Source organism: Fulvia fulva, chromosome 1, assembly GCF_020509005.1.
Source record: "Fulvia fulva chromosome 1, complete sequence".
NCBI lineage: Eukaryota > Fungi > Ascomycota > Dothideomycetes > Mycosphaerellales > Mycosphaerellaceae > Fulvia > Fulvia fulva.
This window is the reverse complement of record NC_063012.1, coordinates 10534126-10557642: the sequence shown is the minus strand read 5'-3', so window position 1 is coordinate 10557642 and position 23517 is coordinate 10534126. Positions and strand designations below refer to the sequence as shown.

The 23517-nt window shown below is 55.0% G+C and overlaps 8 protein-coding genes across 8 annotated transcripts; 5 read left to right on the top strand and 3 right to left on the bottom strand.

Moving 5' to 3' along the window:
* Positions 1–229: 229 nt before the first annotated feature.
* CLAFUR5_02143 (Calcium-binding mitochondrial carrier protein Aralar1) lies at positions 230–2493 on the bottom strand (the record flags this gene model as incomplete). Its single annotated transcript, XM_047901291.1, has 2 exons — positions 230–2191; positions 2281–2493. 2 exons carry the CDS (start codon positions 2491–2493, stop codon positions 230–232), a joined length of 2175 nt encoding a protein of 724 aa, XP_047756211.1.
* Positions 2494–3916: 1423 nt separating this feature from the next.
* On the top strand, positions 3917–9246 carry CLAFUR5_02142 (Tat-binding 7; the record flags this gene model as incomplete). Its single annotated transcript, XM_047901290.1, has 3 exons — positions 3917–6988; positions 7038–9051; positions 9227–9246. 3 exons carry the CDS (start codon positions 3917–3919, stop codon positions 9244–9246), a joined length of 5106 nt encoding a protein of 1701 aa, XP_047756212.1.
* Positions 9247–9690: 444 nt separating this feature from the next.
* Positions 9691–11286, top strand: CLAFUR5_02141 (Cytochrome P450 monooxygenase himC; the record flags this gene model as incomplete). The annotated part of the gene is made up of 3 exons (XM_047901289.1): positions 9691–10701; positions 10736–10805; positions 10862–11286. 3 exons carry the CDS (start codon positions 9691–9693, stop codon positions 11284–11286), a joined length of 1506 nt encoding a protein of 501 aa, XP_047756209.1.
* A 766-nt stretch (positions 11287–12052) lies between these two features.
* Positions 12053–12400, bottom strand: CLAFUR5_02140 (uncharacterized protein; the record flags this gene model as incomplete). The annotated part of the gene is made up of 2 exons (XM_047901288.1): positions 12053–12250; positions 12317–12400. 2 exons carry the CDS (start codon positions 12398–12400, stop codon positions 12053–12055), a joined length of 282 nt encoding a protein of 93 aa, XP_047756210.1.
* Positions 12401–13540: 1140 nt separating this feature from the next.
* Positions 13541–15715, bottom strand: CLAFUR5_02139 (Poly [ADP-ribose] polymerase 2; the record flags this gene model as incomplete). The annotated part of the gene is made up of 5 exons (XM_047901287.1): positions 13541–13663; positions 13710–14035; positions 14092–15094; positions 15152–15211; positions 15263–15715. The coding sequence occupies 5 exons, from the start codon at positions 15713–15715 to the stop codon at positions 13541–13543; spliced, it is 1965 nt and encodes a 654-aa protein (XP_047755337.1).
* Positions 15716–15976: 261 nt separating this feature from the next.
* CLAFUR5_02138 (uncharacterized protein) lies at positions 15977–17630 on the top strand (the record flags this gene model as incomplete). Its single annotated transcript, XM_047901286.1, has 3 exons — positions 15977–16885; positions 17016–17147; positions 17214–17630. 3 exons carry the CDS (start codon positions 15977–15979, stop codon positions 17628–17630), a joined length of 1458 nt encoding a protein of 485 aa, XP_047755336.1.
* A 1528-nt stretch (positions 17631–19158) lies between these two features.
* Positions 19159–19648, top strand: CLAFUR5_02137 (uncharacterized protein; the record flags this gene model as incomplete). Its single annotated transcript, XM_047901285.1, has 2 exons — positions 19159–19336; positions 19401–19648. 2 exons carry the CDS (start codon positions 19159–19161, stop codon positions 19646–19648), a joined length of 426 nt encoding a protein of 141 aa, XP_047755335.1.
* Positions 19649–21116: 1468 nt separating this feature from the next.
* Positions 21117–22870, top strand: CLAFUR5_02136 (Malate synthase, glyoxysomal; the record flags this gene model as incomplete). Its single annotated transcript, XM_047901284.1, has 3 exons — positions 21117–21486; positions 21551–21975; positions 22028–22870. The coding sequence occupies 3 exons, from the start codon at positions 21117–21119 to the stop codon at positions 22868–22870; spliced, it is 1638 nt and encodes a 545-aa protein (XP_047755334.1).
* Between the last annotated feature and the right edge of the window lie 647 nt (positions 22871–23517).

Genomic DNA, 23517 nt, shown 5'->3' with positions numbered 1-23517 from the left:
CCCAACGCCTGTTTCGCCGAGAACGCTATGCTTGAAGCAATCCCCATCCATATCGCACAGTTCCGTCGCACCCACTTCCATCTCCATCGCTCAGTCTGCCTCTGTTTCCCAGTATGCTCATGCTCATGCTTATGCTCTGCTGCCCTTCCACCACCGCCGCCGAAGTCACAGTATCACAAAAGTCACGAAATCACACACGAGTCACGACGGCTTACCTGATGAAGAACATTCACTTCTCCGCCGATGGCGACACCGCGTCACGAGCGCGTCCGCCGATCCACGAAGTCATGCCGCCCTCTGGGTGCGGTGCCTTCATCTTGCCGAATCCCAGGTCGAGGTCGTTGATGATCTTGAGTGCGTTTCGGCAACGCAAATGCGGCAGCGATGCTTGAGCTGATCCGAGGCCTCCTGCAGGCTCGAGCTTCTCGCCACGGAGCTCTTGATCGTGCTCGCCGCCTGGGAAGGGGAGCGCGCCTTGGAGGACTTCGTATGCGGCGAGGGTGAAACCGAATTGTGGTGAGGATCGCATGATACGGGCTGGGCCACCCTTGAAGAAGGCCTTGAAGCCCTCCTCCTTGAAGACCTTGCGGGCGCAGTCGGTGAGGCCGGTGTATGTGGTGTCGCCCTTGCGAGCCTCAACTTGGAGACGAGTCTTGATCACGTCGGCGGGAGTGGTGAGGTAGGCAGCTGGCATACCGGCAATAGCACCGGCGGTGAGGAGCTGGAGGACGCCAAGCTTCTTGGTTGGTGACTCTCCGAACATGTCCTTCTTGAGATGAGCGTAGGTCGGGAAGTAGATCGCTGAGAAAGGAATGTCTCGGAGGAGACATGCCGATGCTCCCTTGTAGAGACCGACGAGACCCAAGTGTCGCACAATCCAGAGGGCGGAGCGCTTCTTAATCACTTCACCCTCCTGAGCTGCGGCACGCATGGCCTCACCCTGCACCTGAAGACGGATCTTGACGATCTCGAGCGGGTTGGTGAAGATGACTTGACATCCACCTGCAGAACCACCTGCCAGCATCTCTGCCCAGAATGGGATCTGGCCGTTCTTTGCGTCAGTCATCTTGCCCCGCACAAGGTCGTTTACGGTGAGCTTGATGGCCTTCTCAGGCGCAACACCGACAAGCTGTGGCAAGACACCAGCGTAAAGACCACGAAATCCCTCATTTCTAATGATCTTCTGGAAACAGTCGATGCTGTTCTTGTAGAGTACGTTTCCTGCGCCGGCCTTGCGCTGATTCTGCATGCGAGTCTTGACCAGATCGATGGGGTAGACCATAAAGGCACCGAAGGCTCCAGCCAGGGATCCGAGACCGAAGTGGTGGACGGAAACGAGAACATCGTGGAGGACGCTGCCGGTACGTGTGTGCTCCTTGACGCCAACCTCAGCTACACCACCCAATGGTGAGTCGCGACCATCAGGACCGGCGTGCCAGCTGGCGTCGAGAACGCGGGCGAAGTCTTGAATGCCGAGGCGACCTGATGGCTGGTCGAGGGAGGCGAAGTGGAAGAGGATGTCAGCCTCCATGGGGGTCATCTGTGAGAAGCGAGTGCTGCGAGATGCCTCCTCCAGGAAGTCCACGCGTGTTATCTTGCCATCGCTGCTGCGATCGATTGCCTTGCGAATGAGAAGCTCCACCAAGTCCATCTCGCGGATGACATTCTGGAACGCTCTCACGTTCGCGTATGATATGCGCGAGCCTGGAGAGATGTTGCAGAGTGTCGGCAAGTTGCTGAGCAAGTGGTCGGACAACTTATGTGCGGCCGTCTCAACAATGATGCGCTGAAAGTCCTCGGGCTCAATGTAGCCATCGCCGTTGCGATCGAAGTGCAGGAATGCCTGACGGACACGCTCTCCCTGCAGACCACGGAGCATCTGCGCGAATTGTGGGTATGTCATCGAATGTCTGTGTCTCTTGCCGCCAAGGTACAACTTGGCCCAATCGCTGTCCCAGTTGAAGGGCACTGTGTCTGAAGTCTTGTTGCGCGCGTAGACATCTTTGAAGGTGTTGAAGTCGACGAGACCTGAGCTTGGGTCTGCGAACAGGCGGAAGGCAATTTCGTACTCGGCGTCAGGCTTCGCTAGAAGGTTGTTGAAGACAGACCAGTCTGCGAGGGACACGCGGTTCTTCTGCGAACGATCGGCGACTTGGAAGAGCACGGCATACTGCTCGCGCTTGATCTTGTGCTGTGGCGGGTGTCAGTTGTGATTGACCTCAATGCCTTCCAATGCTCCAATGCCGCGCGCGCCATTCAGGTGGTGTAGGTGATACTCACGTAATCCTCACCCTCCGGTGCGACAGCGTCCACGAATGCCTTCTCATTCATGTAGAACTCGCCGGTCTCCTCATCCTTCTGCGCATACTGCATGAACTCGGCGCGTGACTGCTCCGACGACTGGTTCTCCAACTCAACACCAACGAGGCTTTCCTTGGTGGCCTCTTTGGCGACCTCTAGCTTTTCAACAACCTTCTCCGTCAGGTCCGCCATGATTGCGAGCCGATGACACTGCAGCGCGCCTGCAGCGGTGGTGTGTTTTCAGGAGGAACGGTCGCGGCGGGCGTATCGTAGGAAGTAGTAACGGAAGCGTGGCAGGACGGCGCGATGCGATTCTAGTTTCCTGAAGTTCCCTAGACCTTGACGCGGAATTAGTTCTGTATGGCTGATCGACTAGCGGTTGCGCGATCCGGGGACGACACAGGACGAGTGGGTCTGTCCGCCGAGGTGCGGGTGCTGGATGTCTTCGCTACGAAGGTGTTGCAGAATGCTTACAGCCGCGGAAAACGAGTGAGGTTGAAGTGAAGTGTGCAGTCAATGAACCTGATGATCGTTCTCTCGAATATGCTTTCAAGCTGCCCCTGGACTTTTTTCCAAGGATGACTCGGAACATGGCACATTTATTCTCCGTCTCAAGCCTCGGAGCTTTGTGCCGATATCGTCTCTGTGCATCTTGGTCGCCGATAAACAAGTCCACAGGTCTATGTACGAGATGCTGAAGGAGTCTATGCGTGCCGCGATATGTCTGTCAAGACAAGCAAGAGAGAGCAAGAGACATGGCTCTGCAGCCTTGCCAGAGGCAGCGTTTCATATGCAAGCATCCGGTCATGCCTTCCCTACGCTGCACCTGGCCGTCCGGTGTATGGTATCGGCCGGTCGACGATGAGATGCGACGTGAAAAGCGCTCCAACGACGGCCTCATGGGAATTCCAAAAGCAAAGCCCGAGTGTGACGAAAGACCAGAAGGAAGAACGCCGGGCCAAAGCTTCAATCACGTGCGCACGCTCCCGTGGCAAGAAGAGGTGAGGTCGACATACAGTTGGACTTGGACGCGACTCCAGATCGCGTTTCGACGTAGCAGGCGTCAAGAGGACAAATGCGATGAAATGCAAGATGAATATATGCCGTGAAAGTTGAGTGGAAGTGCTCCAAAAAGTCGCAGATGGACTCAGAAACTTTATGCGACCACGCTTTTGCAACTTCCCATGCACTATCACGGGACGTAGAGGATTGATAGACATGTCGTTGTTGAGCATTGTTATCGTCTCTGGAGAGCTCGGCTGGCGCGTCGTGGAAAGTGGGTCGCGCAGTATGCCAGTATCAGGTTCAAGTCGCAGTCCCGGTCGCCGCTCTCCAGAGCCAACCACGTTCGCTCATCACACTTCTGCCGCCTGCTGTCCTCTTCGCCCGCAAACAATACACTTCTCATCGCCACCTGATCCTCATGCGACCTGTGCAAAACTCACGGTGAATTGCAGGCAGACCCATGTTGTGAGTTGTGCTGCCATTCACGGCCACGCTCTGTTCGCGTCGCTCGTCTCTCCCACATCCCGAACAACTCCCATCTTCTAAGCCTTGGGAGCCACGGCCATCACTTTCGCATTCACTTCGACAAATGCACCGCTTCTAGCCCGGGATGGCCAAGAGGGAGAGGCCTTTCGACCCGAATCGCTCAGACTCGGATGACCTGGACTTCAACGACGAACCGAGCTCGCCCCGAGCGCGTCCACACAAGCGAGCGCGCAAATCGCACAAGGGCTCGCCCACCAAGAGGCCTGCCAAGAGGCGCCGCGAAGCCTACAACGACAGTGACATCGACCCAGACAGCAACGAGCCGAGCGAAGAGGAAGACTCATTCGCAGAATCCGACGAAGACAGCGAGCCCGTCGAGACGAATCCTCGTACTGGCAGAGGAGTGCGATCCGCCGCGAAGAAGCGGAAGAACTATGAGGAGAGCGACGAAGAGGCAGGCGAGTTGTTGAACAGTGAAAGCGAGGTCGATCGTCACACGCCTGCAAGACCCAAGGGGAAGAGGTCGGCACGCGCCGAGCGACTGCAGAAACGCACTCTGGTCGTCAAGCTCAAAGTCCCCCCATTCACAATGGTCAAAGACAAGGTCGTTCCGCGCAGTACACGCGCCTCTAGTCGCCAGCTCAAGCGCGAGCCGACACCCCAGGCGACGAGATCTGCTCCTGGCATGACGCGAAGAAGCAGTCGCTTGTCGCATGACGAGGAACAGCCGCTGGTTGCTCTGACTGACTCTGGCAAGCACGAGCTCGTGACTAGAACGGGTACCGTTACGCCAGAGCCAGAGGGCAGTCGCAGACCTTCAAGAGGCGGCAAAGGACTTGCGTCTAAGAAACCACCAAGCGCGATCTTCGAGGTGTCTCAGGAGGACTCCGTCGCAAATGATCCCGTTGGTACCATCGAGCAGACTGAAGAGGGCGAGAAGTTCTTCTCTCAGCTACAAGACGCGGCCGGCGGTCAAGACGCGCAGCAGGTCTCACGAACATCTCCTGCCACATCCGCCGTAAAGGAGGACGATATTCGCATGGAATACGAGGAAGAGGATGAAGAAGAGCAGGTTGTGCAGGAGTCACAGCACGATCCAGACGACAATGACGATGACGACGAACCAGTCTCGAAGGGCGGACGATCGTTGAGACCTCGACGTAAGGCGTCGACGCCGCCAACATCCCAGCCTGCGAACAACAATGCGCGGCGCTCATTACGGAACAGGAAGTCCGGCGGCATCGAACAGAGCAGTGACTTCGAGCCTGATGCGGAAGGCGAAGCTGACGTGGAAGAGGAGGGAATGTCGGATTCAGACGAGCTGCTCAAACCACCCCGGGGCAGAAGTAGCGCTGAAGCGAGCTCGCAAGGTGGTAGAAGATCTGGCAGACTACGCGGCAAGACAACTTCGAATGGCAGCCGTTCGCGGCGTTCGCCGGAAGAGGATGAGCTTGACCCTGAAGAGATTGCCGACGAAGCTGCAGAGCTGGACGAGGACAACAGACGGATCAGACGGGAGCGACCTCGGAAACAGAGATCACAACGTCAAGAGATTTCCTTTGAGCCTACCAGTCTGCGGAATCGTGCAAATAGGCCTGATTACCGTATCCTCCGGCCTGAGCTTCTTCTCCCTATCGAGGATGACGATGCGCCGGCCGTGGCAACGACCACACCTCAGCGAAACAGGCGTGGAGGTGGTGGTGGCGGCAGAGCTGGAGCTCAGTATCGAAGCTTGTTCTCGACTTTCGGCCCCTTCGGCGGTGCTGGCGGACCACCACCCATCCTCGGCGGTCCAGATGGTGCAGGCGCTACCGGCGGTGTCGACTCTGACAGCAGTGACGATGAAGCCGCCATGCGAGGACAGCAGAGCGGTGTTGGTGGCACAGTTGGCATGACTCCGACTTCAGCATTCCCCAAGCCCTTTGTGGCTCAGGCTCACAACTCTGACCCCATACAAGGTCCAGGAGGTGGACCTCCAGGACTCGGGAAGGTCAAAGACAAGAAGGCTCTTGCAGATGCAGATCCGCTTGGCGTTGATACCAATGTCACATTCGATGGCGTGGGTGGTCTTGATGGTCACATCAATCAGCTCAAAGAGATGGTGATGCTGCCTCTGCTGTATCCCGAGGCTTTTCAACAATTCAAGATCACGCCTCCGCGTGGTGTACTCTTCCACGGACCTCCAGGTACCGGTAAAACGCTACTCGCACGTGCTCTGGCCAGCAGTGTCAGCACCCATGGACAGAAGGTGACTTTCTATATGCGCAAGGGTGCTGATGCTCTGAGCAAGTGGGTCGGTGAAGCAGAGAAGCAACTTCGTCTGCTTTTCGAAGAGGCTCGCAAGAACCAGCCTAGTATCATATTCTTCGACGAAATCGATGGACTGGCGCCTGTTCGTTCAAGCAAGCAGGAGCAAATTCATGCTTCCATCGTGGCAACTCTTCTTGCGTTGATGGACGGCATGGATGGCAGAGGCCAGGTCATTGTTATTGGCGCCACCAACAGACCGGACTCGGTTGATCCTGCACTGCGAAGGCCTGGCCGCTTTGATAGGGAGTTCTACTTCCCGCTGCCAGACGTCATGGGTCGGCGCAAGATCTTGGACATTCACACAAAAGGCTGGGAGCCTCCACTCAAGGATGAGTTCAAGGACCAACTGGCTGAAGTTACACGTGGATACGGTGGAGCTGACCTTCGTGCTCTCTGCACCGAAGCTGCTCTTAACGCCATTCAGGGCACGTTCCCGCAAATCTACTCCAGTGACGAGAAGCTCATCATTGATGTTACAAAGATCAAGGTCTTGGCGAAAGACTTCATGATCTCAGTAAACAAGATCGTGCCGTCCTCGGAACGATCTGCTGCATCCGGAGCGGTGCCGCTGAAAAAGGACATCGAGCCGCTGTTGCGTCAACCCTTGAAGGAGATCGGCGAGTACATTGAGCAGACAGTGCCTCGCAAGCGGAAAGCTACAGCGCTTGAAGAGGCGATGTACGATGACCGCGATGATGAACTGGGATTCGAGAAAGAGACTATGCATCGCAACTTTGAATCGTCTCGCGTCTTTCGACCACGGCTTCTCATCAAGGGCCATGTTGGGATGGGTCAGCAATACCTTGGCGCAGCGCTTCTTACAAAGTTTGAAGGCCTGCATGTGCAGAACTTTGACATGGCTACCTTGATGAAGGACTCCAGCCGGGTGAGTAACAATGTGATCGATTGAAGTAATCCTCACTAACATCTTACAGTCGCCCGAAGCAGCAGTTGTGCAGCTTTTCGAAGAAGTGAAGAGGCACAAGCCGAGTGTCATCTACATACCCAACGTCAATATCTGGTGGGACACGCTCGCCGACTCCGTTAAGAGAACATTTGTTGGCCTACTCAGAAGTCTGCCCCCAAACGACCCTGTCCTGTTGCTTGGCATGATGGAGCTCTATCAAGATGACGAACCTGATCCTCACATGCTTCGCGATCTTTTTGGGTTTGCATCGAAGAACCAATACAAGCTCGACCGTCCTTGTGAAGAGGCTAGAGGAGAGTTCTGGCGTGCTATACTGGATTTTGTGAAGAAGACGCCATCGGAGTTCCCTGAGCCTGAAAACAGAAAGAAGCGAAAGCTCGCCGAATTGCCAGTCGCACCAGTTCCCGCAGCACCAACGGGACCCACCAAAGCTGATCTCAAGGCCCAGAAGAAGAAAGATCATCAGACTCTGAACATGCTGAAGCTGCTCATACAGCCAGTCATGGACCAGATCAAGCTGAAGTACAGAAAGTTCAGAAACCATATTATTGATGAGAACACTATTGGATACTTGTATGACGAGCAAGACCCGATGGTGCTCTCTACAGACTTGACGGAAGAACAAAAGCAGCAACAGCTTCTCTTCCGACCTTTCGAGAAGGACACGGACGACAAAGGTAATGAAGGCTTGCGAGAACAGTCGACTGGCAAGTTCTACTACAATCTTGAGATTGTCACGATCGAAACTCGCTTGTCCAATGGCTACTACAAGCGGCCGAAGGACTTCCTCGGTGACATCAAGAAGTTGGCAAAGGATGCAAAGACCTCCGGCGATCAGGAACGCACATTGAAGGCGAATGAGATGCTGGCCAACGTTGAGGTTGACATGACTACTCTGGAGTCGCAGCATCCTGCGTTGATTGCGGAGTGCGAAGCGGTGTATCATCGTGAGCAGGAGCGCATCCAGAAAGCAGAGCAGAAGCGTGCAGAAGCGCAGGGTCGTGGCGAGACGGTGCCGAAGATCATCGCGAACGTGCCGCCGCAAGGCACCTCGAACACGACGACCGAGACCTCAGGTCCTGTCATGCTGGGTCAGGCGGTGCCTGGTCGGCAGCTATTCCCTACGACACCCAACAAGCCGCAGTATCCGCCATCGGTTCAATGGAGCACGACTCAAACAAACGGCAGCCACCCATCGCAGCATACGAATGGCTCGACAGTGCCCTCCAAACCACAGGAAGACTCCGAAATGCTTGATAGCCATGTCGAGACCCAGGAACACCAGCCTGCACAAACTGCACCTCCGCAGCGAGGCCAAGCGCAGAGCCCAGATCAAAGTCAGTCACAACCTCAAGGAGCGTACTACCACAAGATCGGTCAATCGCAACCGGCCGCAGGCGTACAGACAGAGCAGAACAGCGCTTCGACGGCCTCCGGCAACAAGACCAGTGACCGCAGCAGTGGCGGGTCCGTAAATACTACGAACTCGAACGGCGCAATTATGCACCCTGACTTCTCCATTTACGGAGCAGCCGGCGGCAGTAGTCAGCTCCCAGACACACAGCCACCATCTCTCGCGTCACAGCCAGGAGCCGGATCTCAGCACAACTCCAACAGCTCTGGCGGCTCTCAGCCCTCGGCCTCTTCCCAACAAATGGGACCACCTCAACCACGCCCCGCCACGCGTCCTCCCTCATTCGCCAACATCTCCAACATCCTCAACAAAGACGACGATGACGAGGAAGAAGGCACCACCCATGACGACATCGACGAGAGCATCTTACGCGCATCACAGAAATACATCCTAGACGCCGAGAGCTTGGAGCGGTTCCATGGCGAACTTGTGGAGAAGAGTTCAGGCTTGTCACTGGAACAGCTTGAACAAGTTAATGCGGCGCTTATGGATGTGATTTGGAGGCAGCGCGGAGAGTGGAATCGGGATTTGGTGTGGCATGAGGTGCAGCAGTGCTTTAATGATACGATTAGGGATATTGAGGAGTTGCAGGAGATTATGGATCCGAGTCAGAAGAGTCAGAAGAGTGGGAAGGCGAGGGGGAGTGATGGGAGTGATCAGAATGGCGGCGGCGGCGGCGGCGGCGGTGGTGGTGGTGGTGGTGGTAGGGCTTGATGCACGCACCGGTGATGGAATGGTGTGTGGTGCTGAGTTGGACTTCAGAGAAGAGCTAGAGGGAGAAGAATCGCTTGCTACGGCTTGAGATGGCTTGTGTAGAGACAGAAGTGCGCAATGCCATTGAACGAGTTGGCTCTCAGCCCTGTGTCTCGTTAGGGCTCCTCTTGTATCGTTATCGGCTCGGCTAGAGAAAGCATTGGTGCTTGTCCCTGTGGCATGGCAAGTCTTGTGCGTGAAGCCACAAGTAACACAAAGACCTTCACTGACCAATCAAGGTTCCGCCAGGATTTGATCTCTAAGCGCTTACGGCCGCTGCTGCTGCAGGATGCAGGGTGCAGGATGCGAACCCGATCATCTTCCCAGCCCAGCAGCTCAGCTCACTTCGCTTGCTAGGCGGTGGTAACACAGACTGATAGAGCTACAAAGATGTCTTGTTACCTACAACCTCACACGTCCTCGACCTCACCGCAGACCAGCCTACCAGCAGATGATGCTCTGAATTCTATGCATCAGCACAACGGCAGCAACGATGTTACTCCCCATCTTCCTCGCTTTGGTATTCGTCTATGCTGGGACCATTCTGTACAAGAGGCAGAGTCTCGCGCGACGTCGGAAATTCTTCGAGGAGAAACATGGCTGCAAACCGCCGAGACACGTCTTAGGAAAACCTTGGTGGGATCAGTTTGGGTTGGTGTTTTTGAGGGGGATGATTAGAGCGGCGGGTGAGCATAGAGTCCTGGCATATCATCGAAGCTTACTGGTGGAGCGGGATACAGGGGGAAGGGGGTTTAGTGATTTTGTTAATACTAGTCGGTTTGGGACGAGGAAGGTGTTATTCACGGACGATCCGGAGAATGTCAAGAGTGCGCTTACGAGGGCGGAAGATTTTGTCGTGGAGCCTGCGAGGCTGGAGTCGTTTGGGCCGCTTTTAGGGAAGGGGATTTTCACGGCTGATGGGGCGCATTGGCAGCATTCGAGGAATATGCTCAAGCCGCAGTTTGAGAAGCGGCAGATTATGGAGTTGGAGCAGTTTGAGAGGCATGTTCCCAATCTCTTGGCGAATATCCCGGATGATGGGGGGACGGTGGAGTTGCAGGAGCTGTTCCATAATTTTACCATGGATACGTCGACGGAGTTTTTGACGGGTACGAGCACGAAGTCGCTGAGTACGGATGAGCAGGGCGCCCGAGCGAAGGACTTCGTCGCGACTTTTGAGAAGAGTATGGATGACTGTACTCTCCACGCGAGAGTTGGCAGACTGTACAGTCTCCTCCCTCACTTCGCCGCGAAGCGGAGCCATAGACTTTGTCGTCGGTACATTGGAGAATGGGTCGACCGCGCTATGGCCTTCAAGCAGCGCAATGGTCACGAGAAGGCGAAGAAGGGCGAGCAATACTGCTTCCTCAACGAGCTGGTTAAACATGACGAAGTTGATCGGACCAGAGCTGTTAATGAGACGATGAATATCTTGCTAGCGGGGAGAGATACTACCGCGAGCCTCCTTAGCCATCTCTTCTTCCATCTCGCGCGCGAGCCGGAGGTGTGGAGGAAGCTACATGAGTGAGGTTGCGCAGCTTGACGGGCAACTTCCGACTTATGAGCAGTTGAGGAATATGAAGTACCTCCGCTATTGCTCACAAGAAGGCACGTCTCCACCTTCCCCTTTCCCACCCGCCAACAACACTGACAACCCCTCCTAGCCCTCCGCCTCCACCCTCCAGTCCCAATCCTCGGCAAACACGCCGCCCGGGACACATTCCTCCCGCACGGCGGCGGCCCCACCGGCCTCTCGCCCCTCTTCATGGCGCAAGGCGACATCATCGTCTACAACTCCTACTCCATGCACCGCTCCACGACCCTCTACAGCTCGGACTCCAACCTCTTCCGACCGGAGCGCTGGGCGGATCCTGGGTTGAGGCCGTTTTGGGGGTATATACCGTTTGGAGGGGGCCAACGAGTTTGTTTGGGCCAGCAGTATGCGTTGGCTGAGGGGTATTATGTTACGGTGCGTTTGATGCAGGAGTTTGGGAGGATTGAGAGGAGGGGAGAGGTGGGGTGGGAGGAGAGGTTGACGGCTACGTTGGGGTGTAGGGATGGGGTTCGGGTGGGGCTGTGGAGGGAGTAGGGAGCGAGGGCTGGTGACAAAGGCGAAAGCCGCCGAGCGCTTCGACTCCCTATCGAAGGGCAGGCCGTTGCTTGAACACGCTGGCATATAGCTACGTAGCGAGGTCCGAATGATATAGTCGGGGGTGTAGCGCGTCAGTCGTCGGCATATGTTGAATCCATCGATATGCGTTCCTTTAGCAGCCCTCCACAAAAGCAGTCGACAAGCATAACGGCGGCAGCAGAATTTGTTACCAGGCCTTGGAGGGTGTTGTTGGGAAGTTGACGAGGATATGCTGAAAGTCATGGCGGCTAACAGATGCGGCAAGCTTGTGTTTTGTTACGGTCTGCCTTGGTCGAGGCGGTGTAGCTTAGCACTGGACCCATGTTGACTGTACAACAGATTTGATAAGGAGGCATGTTTATTCAGCTTCAAGTCTGATACATCACCAATAAGATGAGTTGTGAGCGAGCATGTATGAGCTATGGCATGTGATCCGGCACCATCTCGGCAGAAACGGCTTGATTTCTCTTCAGTCAAGCCCTTTTGACTGAAGGTGTTTTACGTTCACGATCTGCATAGATCAGCCCGTGAAGCTCATCGTACCATGAGTGTCGATTGACCTCTGAGCTTCATGCGAGGCTATAACAGCACTGTCTTGGGAAGCCTACTGGTGTAAGCTGTGCAGCACTTAAAAGGGCGAAGATGTAACGTCGGATTTTCCTGCATATTCCCAGGAGCTGAATCACAGCTCGAACTCTCGACCCACACGATGGTTTATACATGCTCAAAGCAGATCCTGACTTATCATCCAGCTTCGAAATCGTATCGCGAACAACGCATCTCTCTTCAGCTCAACCTGAGCCACAACTTCAGTAGCAAGTACATCCTCCCCCTCCGCCGCACTCGCCTCCTGAGATGCAAACTGCAGAAGACCCTGGACCGTGAAGGCAGTAGACGTATGGATAGGCGGGTCGGCACATTCCTACATGATGTACAATTAGTCAGATGTCTTCTGGAAATCGAGATTTAGATCGAAGAGAGGACTCACAGCGTTACTTGTGCAAGCTGATGACATCTGGAGGAGCATCATGATAGCGATAAGAGCAGCGAATGGAAGATTGGTGGAGAGCATCCTTATGCTTTCGGTGCGAGCGCGAAGCTGCCTAAGGGGTCCGTATTGTACTTCGGTTTGGCAGGTGGTGCGGTGGTGCTGGACAGTGACGGAGACTCATATTGTCGCCAGGTGGGGATCTCGTGCTCTTTATATGACGCTGCTGCAGAGGACGAGGATTTGTTAGAGTTGGTACGCACAGCATCTGTGCATCGTGGTCGATGGAGCTTGCTCCTGGGCCATGACCAACAACAAGCCCTTGAAGCCACATGCGAGCACCATGAGAACACTCCTCCAGCCCCTTGAGTAGAGAAAGTTTCTCGGTAGATGCCATGAACTGACCACACTCTCCTCCCTCCCAGATGACCAGTCCAGTATCGTCTCGGTTGTCGTTGTCCTTTCAGTTCTGGTCGTATCCCACCAGATCGCAACTGAATGTTGAGCACCTTGGAGGCCAACAAGATGGTCCTGCGGCCCCCTCTTATTATCGCACGTTTCTTCTTGTCCAAAATGGGGTTTGGGTCCCTGGAGTCCAATCTAGAGTGTTCAGGGTCTTGAAGCTCCATTATCATCACCGCAACCAACGCTAAGATGGACAGCGACGATGAATACTTCCAGGCCATGAGCAACTCAATCCCAAGCAATGAGCTCGAATGGGGTGACAACGGGACGTGGCCTCTGATGACAAATTGCTGAGCATTGACCACAATGAGCGCGGCCGCTCCGAATCCGAGTTGAACGGCCTTCAAGCATGGCTCATAGCAGGCCTGCTGCGGGCTCATCTGATCTCTGATCTCGCCACGGACGACCCAGATCCGTCCCGCTGAGCTCCAGCCATGTCTCCTTCGACAGCAAGTTGTTCAGTTTCTAGCATGACACCCGTTCCAGCAGACACGTTATGCAGTCGCAACTCTGGGCGGTGGAAGCCCTGGGTCAGACCCGCGATGGTGCTTCACGCCCTGTGGCTCGATGAGGGACATCTTGATAAGTGATATTGGGTACTTACGACCTCATTCATATCGTGCTGTTGAGCTACATGGAGACATCGCTTCTTGCGTCTCCGTCATTGAAGCAATTCCTTCCGGTCCCTCTGTTTGAGCAGTTTCAGATCGCGCGCAAGCTTCACAAGGGAAGCAATCAGTGATTTCATGTCCCAGCCTGCTACATCTTCACCCTGAGGAGATAGCGCAGGCGGATCTGAGCCACGTCATAGCAGATGTACTCGTTGTACTGCAGGTATGCATCCGGCACGTTGGTGTTTCCTGGCAAGATGCGCGTGTCGGGCTGTGTAATGTCAGCTTTGTTGTCATCGCATGAATGGGACTCTTACCATAGACACGCCAGCGAGAGAAGGGTGAACACAAGCTGCATCCTTCCATCCCTCAGGGCCGACCAGTCCCTTGCCCCAAGTGGAGAGCGCGTTGATCTCTGCAGCAGTCTCGCCAGCCTCGTATGACGCGTCAGTGAGTTCTTGCATCGGCTTACCAAGCTCAGCCTCGCACAAGAGGAGAAGAGCATGGTTGCCACTCAAGTACGAACAGCAGTAGTTCGCGCTCTTGGAACTCATGTCTGCAACATGGTCAGCATCAAGTTCTTCGATGGGATGAGTCGACTTACCAGCAAGGTAGACACCTTTGCCGAACATGTAGCCGGAGACTAGATATCAAGGTCAGTCTTGAGCGATCCGAACTTGCAGGAGAAGTTCAGCTTACCTGGTGCTTCTGGAGGAGCAATGCGCAGTCCCTGACTCAGAATGCCTCCGTAGTTGGTAGCACGAGAACCATGCCACAATAGGCGGCGATCACTGTTGGACTGTGCGTAGTTTTGACATCGCTCAGTCTCGCCGTCCCGCTCGATGCGAAAGATGTCCTCGACTTTGTAGGTATGGCCGTGAGTGTGTCCGCGAGTGTTGATCAGATAGTCGGCGATATTGGTGAACTCTGCGGTCGTAGAGTCTACCGGCGTCATCTCACGCATTCCAAGACCTTTGAAACGAAGGTCCAGAGGGTGAACGCCTCCACTACCCTTCTCTGACTTCAGGATGCTGTCAGTGTCTTTCATGTCTGTCAAAGACTCCAATAGCGTCACTTCCTTCCGTAGTCTCTCGGTCTCTCGGATAACCGGAGGACGATTTCGGCCGACGTCGTGCGGGATGTATGAGTAGTAGCAATTGGACAGCATCTCAACAGCCTCATTGTACGGTGTGCCATGCTCCGAGTGCGCAAGATTGGGGTCGTTGAAGAGTGTAGAGAGATCTTTGAGCGCTTGGTAGCCGCGAAGGATCGTTGATCGGCTGAGGTTGCCCAGTGGGAGCTTTTGAGCATCGTAGCTCATGTCAGCCATGGTCTCTGCGATGTAATCGGCGTTGAAGATGAGCTCCATCAGGGACTTCACAGGGGTCTGAAGTGTGCACTTCGCCGGCGACGCACTACGTGACCGGCTGCCGTTGCCTTGCTGCTTGTCGTCGTTTGGGGTGTCTTCCCTGTCGACGTCCGACTCTGGCTCGTAGTTACGTTCGAGGAAGACATACTTGCCAGACTTTGGAGCACTGTTGCGATCGTTCCAGTTCAGACCAGATTTGTCTTTGAACTTCTTCTCGAAGTTGCTGAGCGCATCGTGAAAGCTGCCATTGCCCAGCAGTGCGCTCTGACCTGTGGCTCCGACTCGACCCCAGCGAGTCCAGGTACGGAACGTGCCTTGGTCCCCGGTGAGAAGCTGGAAGACAAGTCAGCTTCGATGATTCACGTCTGAAGGCGGGATGTTGAGCATTACCTGGATCTTGTAGAACTTGTTGTTGTTGCCGCTGGCATTCGTCTGGTTGAGAGCTGCGTCCTTGAGAGCTTTGGTCAGTCATGCTCTGGTCAGCTGAGGCGAATCACATACGTAGATTATACCACTCTTGCTGTCAACAAACACGCGACCACTGTGTGGGCAGGCTTCGTCCACAGGGATGATCAGCTTCTCAGCTTTGGCATACTGAGCTTGACCGGCGGTGTCCTTGCCGTTGACCTTGTCATTGAAAGTAACAGGAGCATCAGAGTCGTCTGCTATAATCTCATCCTTGGTGGCCTTAGTCTTGCGCTTCGGTGGCGCTTTCTTCGTTTGGGCTGGTGCAACATCGACGTCGCTATCAAGAGCGGGAAGCACGTCGAGGTCAGCACCCTTCGCTGCTGCAGCTTTACCTCTCCTCTTCGGCGCCGGCTTCGTCTCCACCACCTCAACGTCGCTGCTGATAAGATCAACTTCTGCAACCTTCTGTCTGCCGCGAGTCTTTCGTGGCGGGTCTGGATCGGCCACGGGTGAAGCCGCTCGCTTCCTGTCACGGAGCGCTGGCATCGTGTCGATTCTTGCGGTGAACTGTCAGTGTATCAGAGACGGAGTGTATGTTGTATTCGTTGTGGGTGAGTGAGGGTGCAATGTTGTAGGGTTGCAAGGTGAAGTCGAAGTTGGATAGTTGTGCGAGCTCCCGAAACGGCAGGTGCAGCAAGGCACCAGCGCACTAGCGCGCGGCTGCCTCAGAGATGTGCCACCCAACGTCGCACCTCTGCATGTCTTCCTGTAAACAACTTCACTACCACCAAACATCCCCAACTCACCATGGCCACCTCTGCCACCACGCAGCCCGACTCGTCCGCGCTGGACGACTTACCGCAAGAAGTGCTCATCAGGATCGCCTCCTTCCTCACCACGGCAGAACTTGGACCCTTTCGGCGCACATGCCAACAAATCGAGACGAAGCTGTTCAACACATTCGCCAACGAGTTCTTCACAAAGCGTCAGTTCATGCTCGAGCACGAAAGTCTTGATGCACTTATTGGCATCTCTCGCCACCCTGGACTGGCAGCCAAGCTCACGGAGGTCATCATCGGAACACAGACACTAAGTGCAGGCGTCGGGCTGGTCCACGACCGGATTCTGCATGGCCGCCTGACTCGCGATGTACTTCTCCAGACAGGCGCCGCATGTGAGATGCTTGCTGAAGCCTTTTCTAAGCTACCCAACCTGCGTTGCGTGGGTCTGAGGGACTACGATGGCGCTGGACGATTTCGAGATGGCCTCAATGCTCGCTGGCGGTCATGGGGTTGGTCATTCGGCTTCAGGGGCGCATTACAGGATCCGGGTCAAGTACTCCCTGTCTTGCTCACTGCTCTCGGAAGAGCTCAGGCTCGTCCAACCAACATCGAAGTGATTCTACGCCGCCTGCCGCACTTGCCGTTTGACTCCTTCCTTCTGCCTCCGACCGCGTCTGGTCAGAGTATACGTGCAGTGCTGGCAGAGACCAACACTCTTATGCTCTCTATTGGCGGCGGCGCCGGTACAGCAGCCGACCTAGCTCCATGGGCCACATACAACGACCACAATAGCTTCGAAGCGCCTCTTCGTCAATTCTTGCACACCGCCACGAACTTGCAGTCACTGCGACTCAACTTCGTGACCGACCAGTTCATGGGACAGCGGTCCATTGAGTGGCTTTCAAGACCTGTCTCAGCCACAAGCGGCCACACGGTATGTGCCACAGGAGGATACAAGGTGTTTGAGTGAGCACATCGTGCAGTGCCGCGCTTCAATGTTCGCAAAGCGATCTGAAGAAGTGGTATCTGACTTCTGAACATGACTGACACCCCTTCTTTGGTAGGATATTCTCCACACCCCGTCGGTCCAGCTCGCTGCACTGAACAGCCTCGAGTTCGGCATGGCGAACGTTCCTGGTGATGTGCTGGTACGAGCGCTGACAAAATTCAACCTAAAGTCGATCAGCTTGTGGAAGGTATGTTACTCAGTCTGAGACACCGGCAAGCTCCCACGGGCAAGGACTGACATTCCGTGTTTGAAGATGACCTTGCAATGCCCTGCACCAGACAGTCTAGCCAGCGACTGCTGGGCCGATTTCCTGAAGCAGCTGTCAGCAGCATTACCACCCACAAGCCCTCTTCGCTACATATCGATCGGAGCGGCTTCGCAATACCATTACACGCCATCCCAACCGCGCAGCCACAATGCTGCTGTGGCAACGAAGTTTGTGCCGGAGGGCACAGCTGAGACTGAGAAGGCCAAGGCGTCCAAGGACGAGACCATCGCATTCAAGGCACAATTTACCAACAAGAGTGCCCAGCAGTGGCTTCGAGACATGGCCGATTTGACCTTTGTGCCGGGGATCCATAGCAGTCCCTCATCGTCGCCGGTCAGCATCGACAGCTCGGATTCGGAGGATCTTGCGGAGAGTGAGGACGAGGACGACGAGGATGTCTAAATCGTGACTGAGAATGCTGAAGCGGTGGCTTGGACGATAAGATGGTATGGGGATGCGCGCAATTGCGACTTGCATGATGCGCTGAAGGTGGGTGGACATGTTTCAAACGCTCGGATCACGAGGCTTGGCAAGATAACATAGCTCCAATGTTTGCACTTCACTAACTCGCACTTCCTCCTCCCATCACTGGACAACGACGACTTCTCATACTGACAGCGTTGCTCGACTCACGGCTGTATACCCACGGTAGGTGTTGTAAGTGTTTTCCTGGTCATCTCTTCTGGTCCACCACGATATCTCTCCCATGGCAAACGTTTGCTGTGCGGCAAATGCACACAGATGTTGCGGTAACTTGTCAGTCTTTCGAGGAAACGACCTAGTACAAGCGATCATCAAAGGTCCTACGACAACATGGCGAGAACACTTCGGTCCCTCGGCAGCATATCCTACCCTCAGCGAACTACGAGCGATGCGATCGAGCCTTCTACACGTCCCGAGCGGAGATGCAGCATCCTGAGTGGTGACTTATATGATAGACCACATAAGGTCGTAAGAGCTTTCGATGGGGATGATGAGGATGAGAGCGCGGGTCTGGTGGGCTGGTCTCCCAATCAATACAGACAGCCTTTAGACGTTGACTTCGAGTGTGTACCACGGAACGGATTCGGGGACTGGGACAGATTGATGAGATTTGAGCGAATGTATGCATTATGGACATCGGGATATCGCAAGACAAGATGGCGTGGAAAGCGCAAATGCAGGCAGGCGTTGACCTGGTTCAAGAGAAAGCATTTCCGCGTCGTGTAGAAGATAACAGCCCGGTTCAAACGAAACTGCTGCCATGCCCGGGAGCCTACACAGGAGATGCGAACGAGCATCGTCGTGCTACGCGAAGTCAGTACCCACTCTTGCCTATAGGTGTGTCACACTGCATCCTTCGTCGGTTCGGCGACATTTCCTGCTCATTGCCTGAGAGGTAGCCTCAGGGCTGCATTTGGCCCGTCTCGAGTAAGACAACAGACCTCACGCAGGACTCGACGTTGGGTCGCGAAGGTATGCGACGCGATATAGCTACATACGAATTGCTACTGTAGCCGCTATGGAGCTGCGCGCCGGCAGGTTCATGCAGAAGCATTCAGCTTGAAAGTATGGCGAAGCGCTCGGCGGCAAGGGACTTGTTCGACCTATAGAGCCTTTCACTTGATGACCATCTGTATTCCTGGGAAAGCAGATAGCTTGCGCACTCGGGCCAGCATGTGACAGAAGGCAACGCGATTCTGTGATAACACAGGGGGCTGCGCCACCCTCCGTAGTGAATGAAGTCGATCCGCCACATGCATTGTCTCACAATTGAGTCGCAAATCTCCGCTCTTCACAAACTTCTCAAACCAACAACTCGACATCACCACAACCAACCACCAACAGCAACAGATACCACTTCTCACCCACCACAAGCGACATCACACAATACCGACCACCACACCATCAGCTCCTGCAAACGGCCAACATCCAACCGCCAACCGCAACCATGTGCCGCAAACTCACCGTCTGCTGCCAGCGCTTCATCAGCAAGAACGTCTCCGTCTCCGACCACCACATCATCTTCTCCGACCTCAAAGTCCCGTGCATCGAGCCCGGCACCGCCAAATGCCGCTCAGGTGAAGCAGACCTCAAGGACTTCCAGAACCCGCCCACCACCTGCGCAGGTACGCACCCACAAATCCGCGCTCCTCGCAAGAAGTCGAGCCTTCGCTAACACTCACTCACCAGGTGCTGCCGAAGGCTACCCAATCCGCTCCAGCCAGTGTGAGGCCGTGTGCCATGCGGCCCTGCGCAAGTATGGCGAGAGCCTTCACCGCATGAACACGGCCGGTCCTGCGAAGAAGGGTTGGTGGGCTAGCTGGTTTGGGAAGAGGGAGGAGGGAGATGTGGAGAGTAGTGATAAGGGATTGTTTGTGGTGAGCAGGGACCCGGAGGATCGGCCTTACAAGGAGAGTCGGGCTAGTATGGACGGCTAGGAGACGAAGCGAAGATGGGTGTGGAGGGTTTCGACTTTCGACTTCGACTTGGGCATTGGACTGAGAGTGTGTTTCCTTCTGCAAGAGGATCTGATATGCGGCCTCCGGTGTTGCAAGCACCTTCATGATTTCAGCAGTCAGATGGCCGGACGGAGGCCAACCAGAGAATGTAGCTAAGTACTCCATACTGAGCGATCAGTTAACTTGGAGTGCGGCTCCGCATGATGAGAAGATGTGTTGTTGGACGGGCACGAGCGGTATCGAGATCCTTGAATATGGCTGTCTGACCCAAATGCGGTCCGACCTGCGCGGACATGCTCACCACAAAGTTTACTTTCACATGCATCTCAACTGCACGCTGGCTGTTCATGGCTGGCTCCAGATGAAAGACAACGAATGTTGCGATGCCGTGACTTTCATCATGCTGGACGTGATTCATCAGGTGAGTCTGTTCACTTCGCTGCCGATTCTGATAGGGAGGAGAGTTTCTTGCCAGACGAGGATGGTGGTTCGTACTTTTCGACCTGGATGGCTGGGCCTCGGCATAGTGTTTACCTTCGGTATCTTCTTGTCAAGGCCGTTTTGGCTGGATCACGCCTTGAATTTCGTTCAGCCATCGTGATGCCCACACCGCCAAAGCATAGTCTATGCTGCCACAGTAGGGAAAGAAGATTACAACTCTTGATCAGATAGAGTCGTCGCCACCAACAAGTATATCTGACGGGAATCACTCATAGTCTCAGCGGTATCATGACATCGGCTGACACGGGCGGCGCGGACTGCCGTAGCCATCAATATTCACCAGAAACAAGCGTTGAGTTGAAGCGCCATGTAGTTCGTTGCATAGCTGTTGAAGACTGTTGTGGTCTATTAGATCCTGGCACACGTGAATCCTGGCTGGCTGGCGGCTGCTACGGCAAGTGCGGATCGGACGTTGAAAGACAAAACAGCTCGGCTTGCAGCCGTGCAAGACGGTAGCCCTTTCCGTCACCACTGCTGCTGCGATTGCGGCCAACACTCTGCGAACCTCCCACTGTCGAAAGCGTTGCCGTGGCCATCTGGAAGTCGATTGAGGAGGGAGAAAGAGATAGGATGTTGCTCAGACGACGAGCTTTCACATGCTGCGGCAGAGTTGCGCCAGCGACATCATTGAATGCCGTCGATCTGCTCCCCAAAGAGGCCCAGCTCCCCTCAGCCGAGTTGGCGTACACGGCGCAGGGTGCATTGACAGCCGATCGGATGCGGATGTCGATGGCGGGGACCACACATCATGCTCGTCCTCGGCTCAGCCCAGACTTTCACTGCAGCTCTGGCACAAGCTCTCCCGTGTGACGTATATAACGGTAGGCTGACTTTTGTGGTTGACAAGCGGCTCAAGCACTCTCCCTTCTCCTCTTCTCCTCGTCATCGTCGTGGAACATTACCATCATACCAGAGAAACAACCAGACAGAAGAGATACAGCCCACCATGCCGACTCCAGTGAACGCAGAGCAGATCCTCAGAGAGGTCAACATCCACGGTGCTCTCAACGACCAGCAGCGCCAGATTGTGTCCAAGGATGCATTGATCTTCCTCGCCGTCCTCCAACGCTCCTTCAACGCACGACGAAAGTCCCTCCTCGAACGACGACAGATCCGCCAGGCAGAGCTCGACAAGGGCACCCAGCTCGACTTCCTGCCCGAGACACGACACATCCGCGAGAACGATGCTTGGCGAGGCGCTCCACCAGCTCCAGGTCTTGTCGACCGAAGGCTGGAGATTACAGGACCAACAGACAGGAAGATGGTGGTCAACGCATTGAACAGTGACGTCTGGACATACATGGCCGACTTCGAGGGTAAGACCTTGCTGCCCACGATTAGCTTTCGGGAAATGTAGGAACTGACTTTGATGTACGATAGACTCCAATGCACCTACCTGGGAGAACATGGTCAATGGCCAAGTGAACCTTCACGATGCCATCCGCAGGAACGTCGACTTCAAGCAGGGCGAGAAGGAGTACAAGCTTCGCACTGATCGAAAGCTCCCGACTCTGATTGCACGTGCCCGTGGCTGGCACTTGGAGGAGAAGCACTTGACTATCGATGGCGAGCCAATGTCTGCCTCGCTCTTCGACTTTGGTCTTTACTTCTACAACAATGCTGCTGAGCTCGTCAAGCGTGGCAGCGGCCCATACTTTTACCTCCCAAAGATGGAGAGCCATCTTGAGGCAAGACTCTGGAACGATGTCTTCAACCTCGCCCAGGACTACATTGGCATGCCACGAGGCACCATCCGTGGTACCGTCCTCATCGAGACCATCACCGCTGCCTTCGAGATGGACGAGGTGAGTCTCACATCACATACCAAAGCCCAACTCAGCTGACCCATCATCCTAGATCATTTACGAACTCCGCGACCATTCTTCCGGCCTCAACTGCGGCCGCTGGGACTACATCTTCTCCGTCATCAAGCGCCACCGCCAGAACCCCGCCTTCGTCCTCCCCGATCGTAGCGCCATCACCATGACCTCCCCGTTCATGGACGCCTACGTCCGTCTCCTCATCAAGACCTGCCATCGCCGCGGCGTCCACGCCATGGGCGGCATGGCAGCCCAGATCCCCATCAAGGACAACCCCGAGGCAAACGAGAAGGCCATGGACTCTGTCCGCGCAGACAAGCTCCGCGAAGTACGAGCAGGCCACGACGGCACCTGGGTAGCCCACCCCGCCCTCGCCAAGATCGCCGGCGAAGTCTTCAACGAGAACATGCCCACACCCAACCAGCTCCACGTCCGCCGCGAAGAAGTCCAAGTCAACGCCAACGACCTTCTAAACATGAACGTCCCCGGCAAAATCACCGAAGAAGGCATCCGCAAGAACCTCAACATCGGCCTCGGATACATGGAAGGCTGGCTCCGCGGCATCGGCTGCGTGCCCATCAACTACCTCATGGAGGACGCCGCCACCGCCGAAGTCTCCCGCTCACAGCTGTGGCAGTGGTGCAGACATGGCACCGTCACGAGTGAGGGCAAGAAGATGGATAAGCAGTATGCCCTCAAGCTGCTTTACGAGCAGGCCGACGAGCTGGAGAAGAATGCGCCGAAGGATAACAAGTATAAGCTTGCAGCGAAGTACTTTGCGACCCAGGTGACGGGTGAGGAGTACAGTGAGTTTTTGACGAGTTTGTTGTATAATGAGATTACGAGTGCGAGTGGGAAGACGCCGGCGGCGAAGTTGTAGGAGGAGGAAAGGGAATGGAGGAGATGGAAAGCTTTTCTTGTAACTACTTCTTGATGAGGAAACAATGAGAGATGTGTCAAATGTTCAAAATAGGGTCGGATGTAGCCCAGCGCTCGATCCCTTCGCCATCTCCAACGACTCGTGTAGAAGAGGACGAACGTTGCGTGCCCTTGGCGCTTTCGGTGGAACTGTGGCAGGAGCGATCCTGACTTGTCTTGACCTCGCCTCAGGATGCTTGGCATTATTTCTACCAAGCAGAAACAACCTTCGTCAAAAACAATATTGCTTGAACCGTCTGGCGGCTCAAAGCGATGTGTAGACGTAGCGACCCACGCGAAGCTCGCAACGCGCTCTATAGCGTCGACGACGAATACTCCATGAGGAAAGATCACAGGCTACTCGTGACAAGAATGAAGTGATGAATATCTAGATCCAGTGCTTGCCGCGCAGCCAGTGATTGCTTCAAGCTTATACGAAGTGCTCACAGACCGAGCTTGAAGACGAGGAGAAATATCGAGAGTGATATGGAACATAGCCAATTTCATGTAGCAGGGCGACATAGCACGATGAAGTCTGTGTGGCATGCTCAAAGACTCTGTTGTGCTTTTGGAGGCGGTGAAAGAGCTAATTGCGGAATATGGGGACGG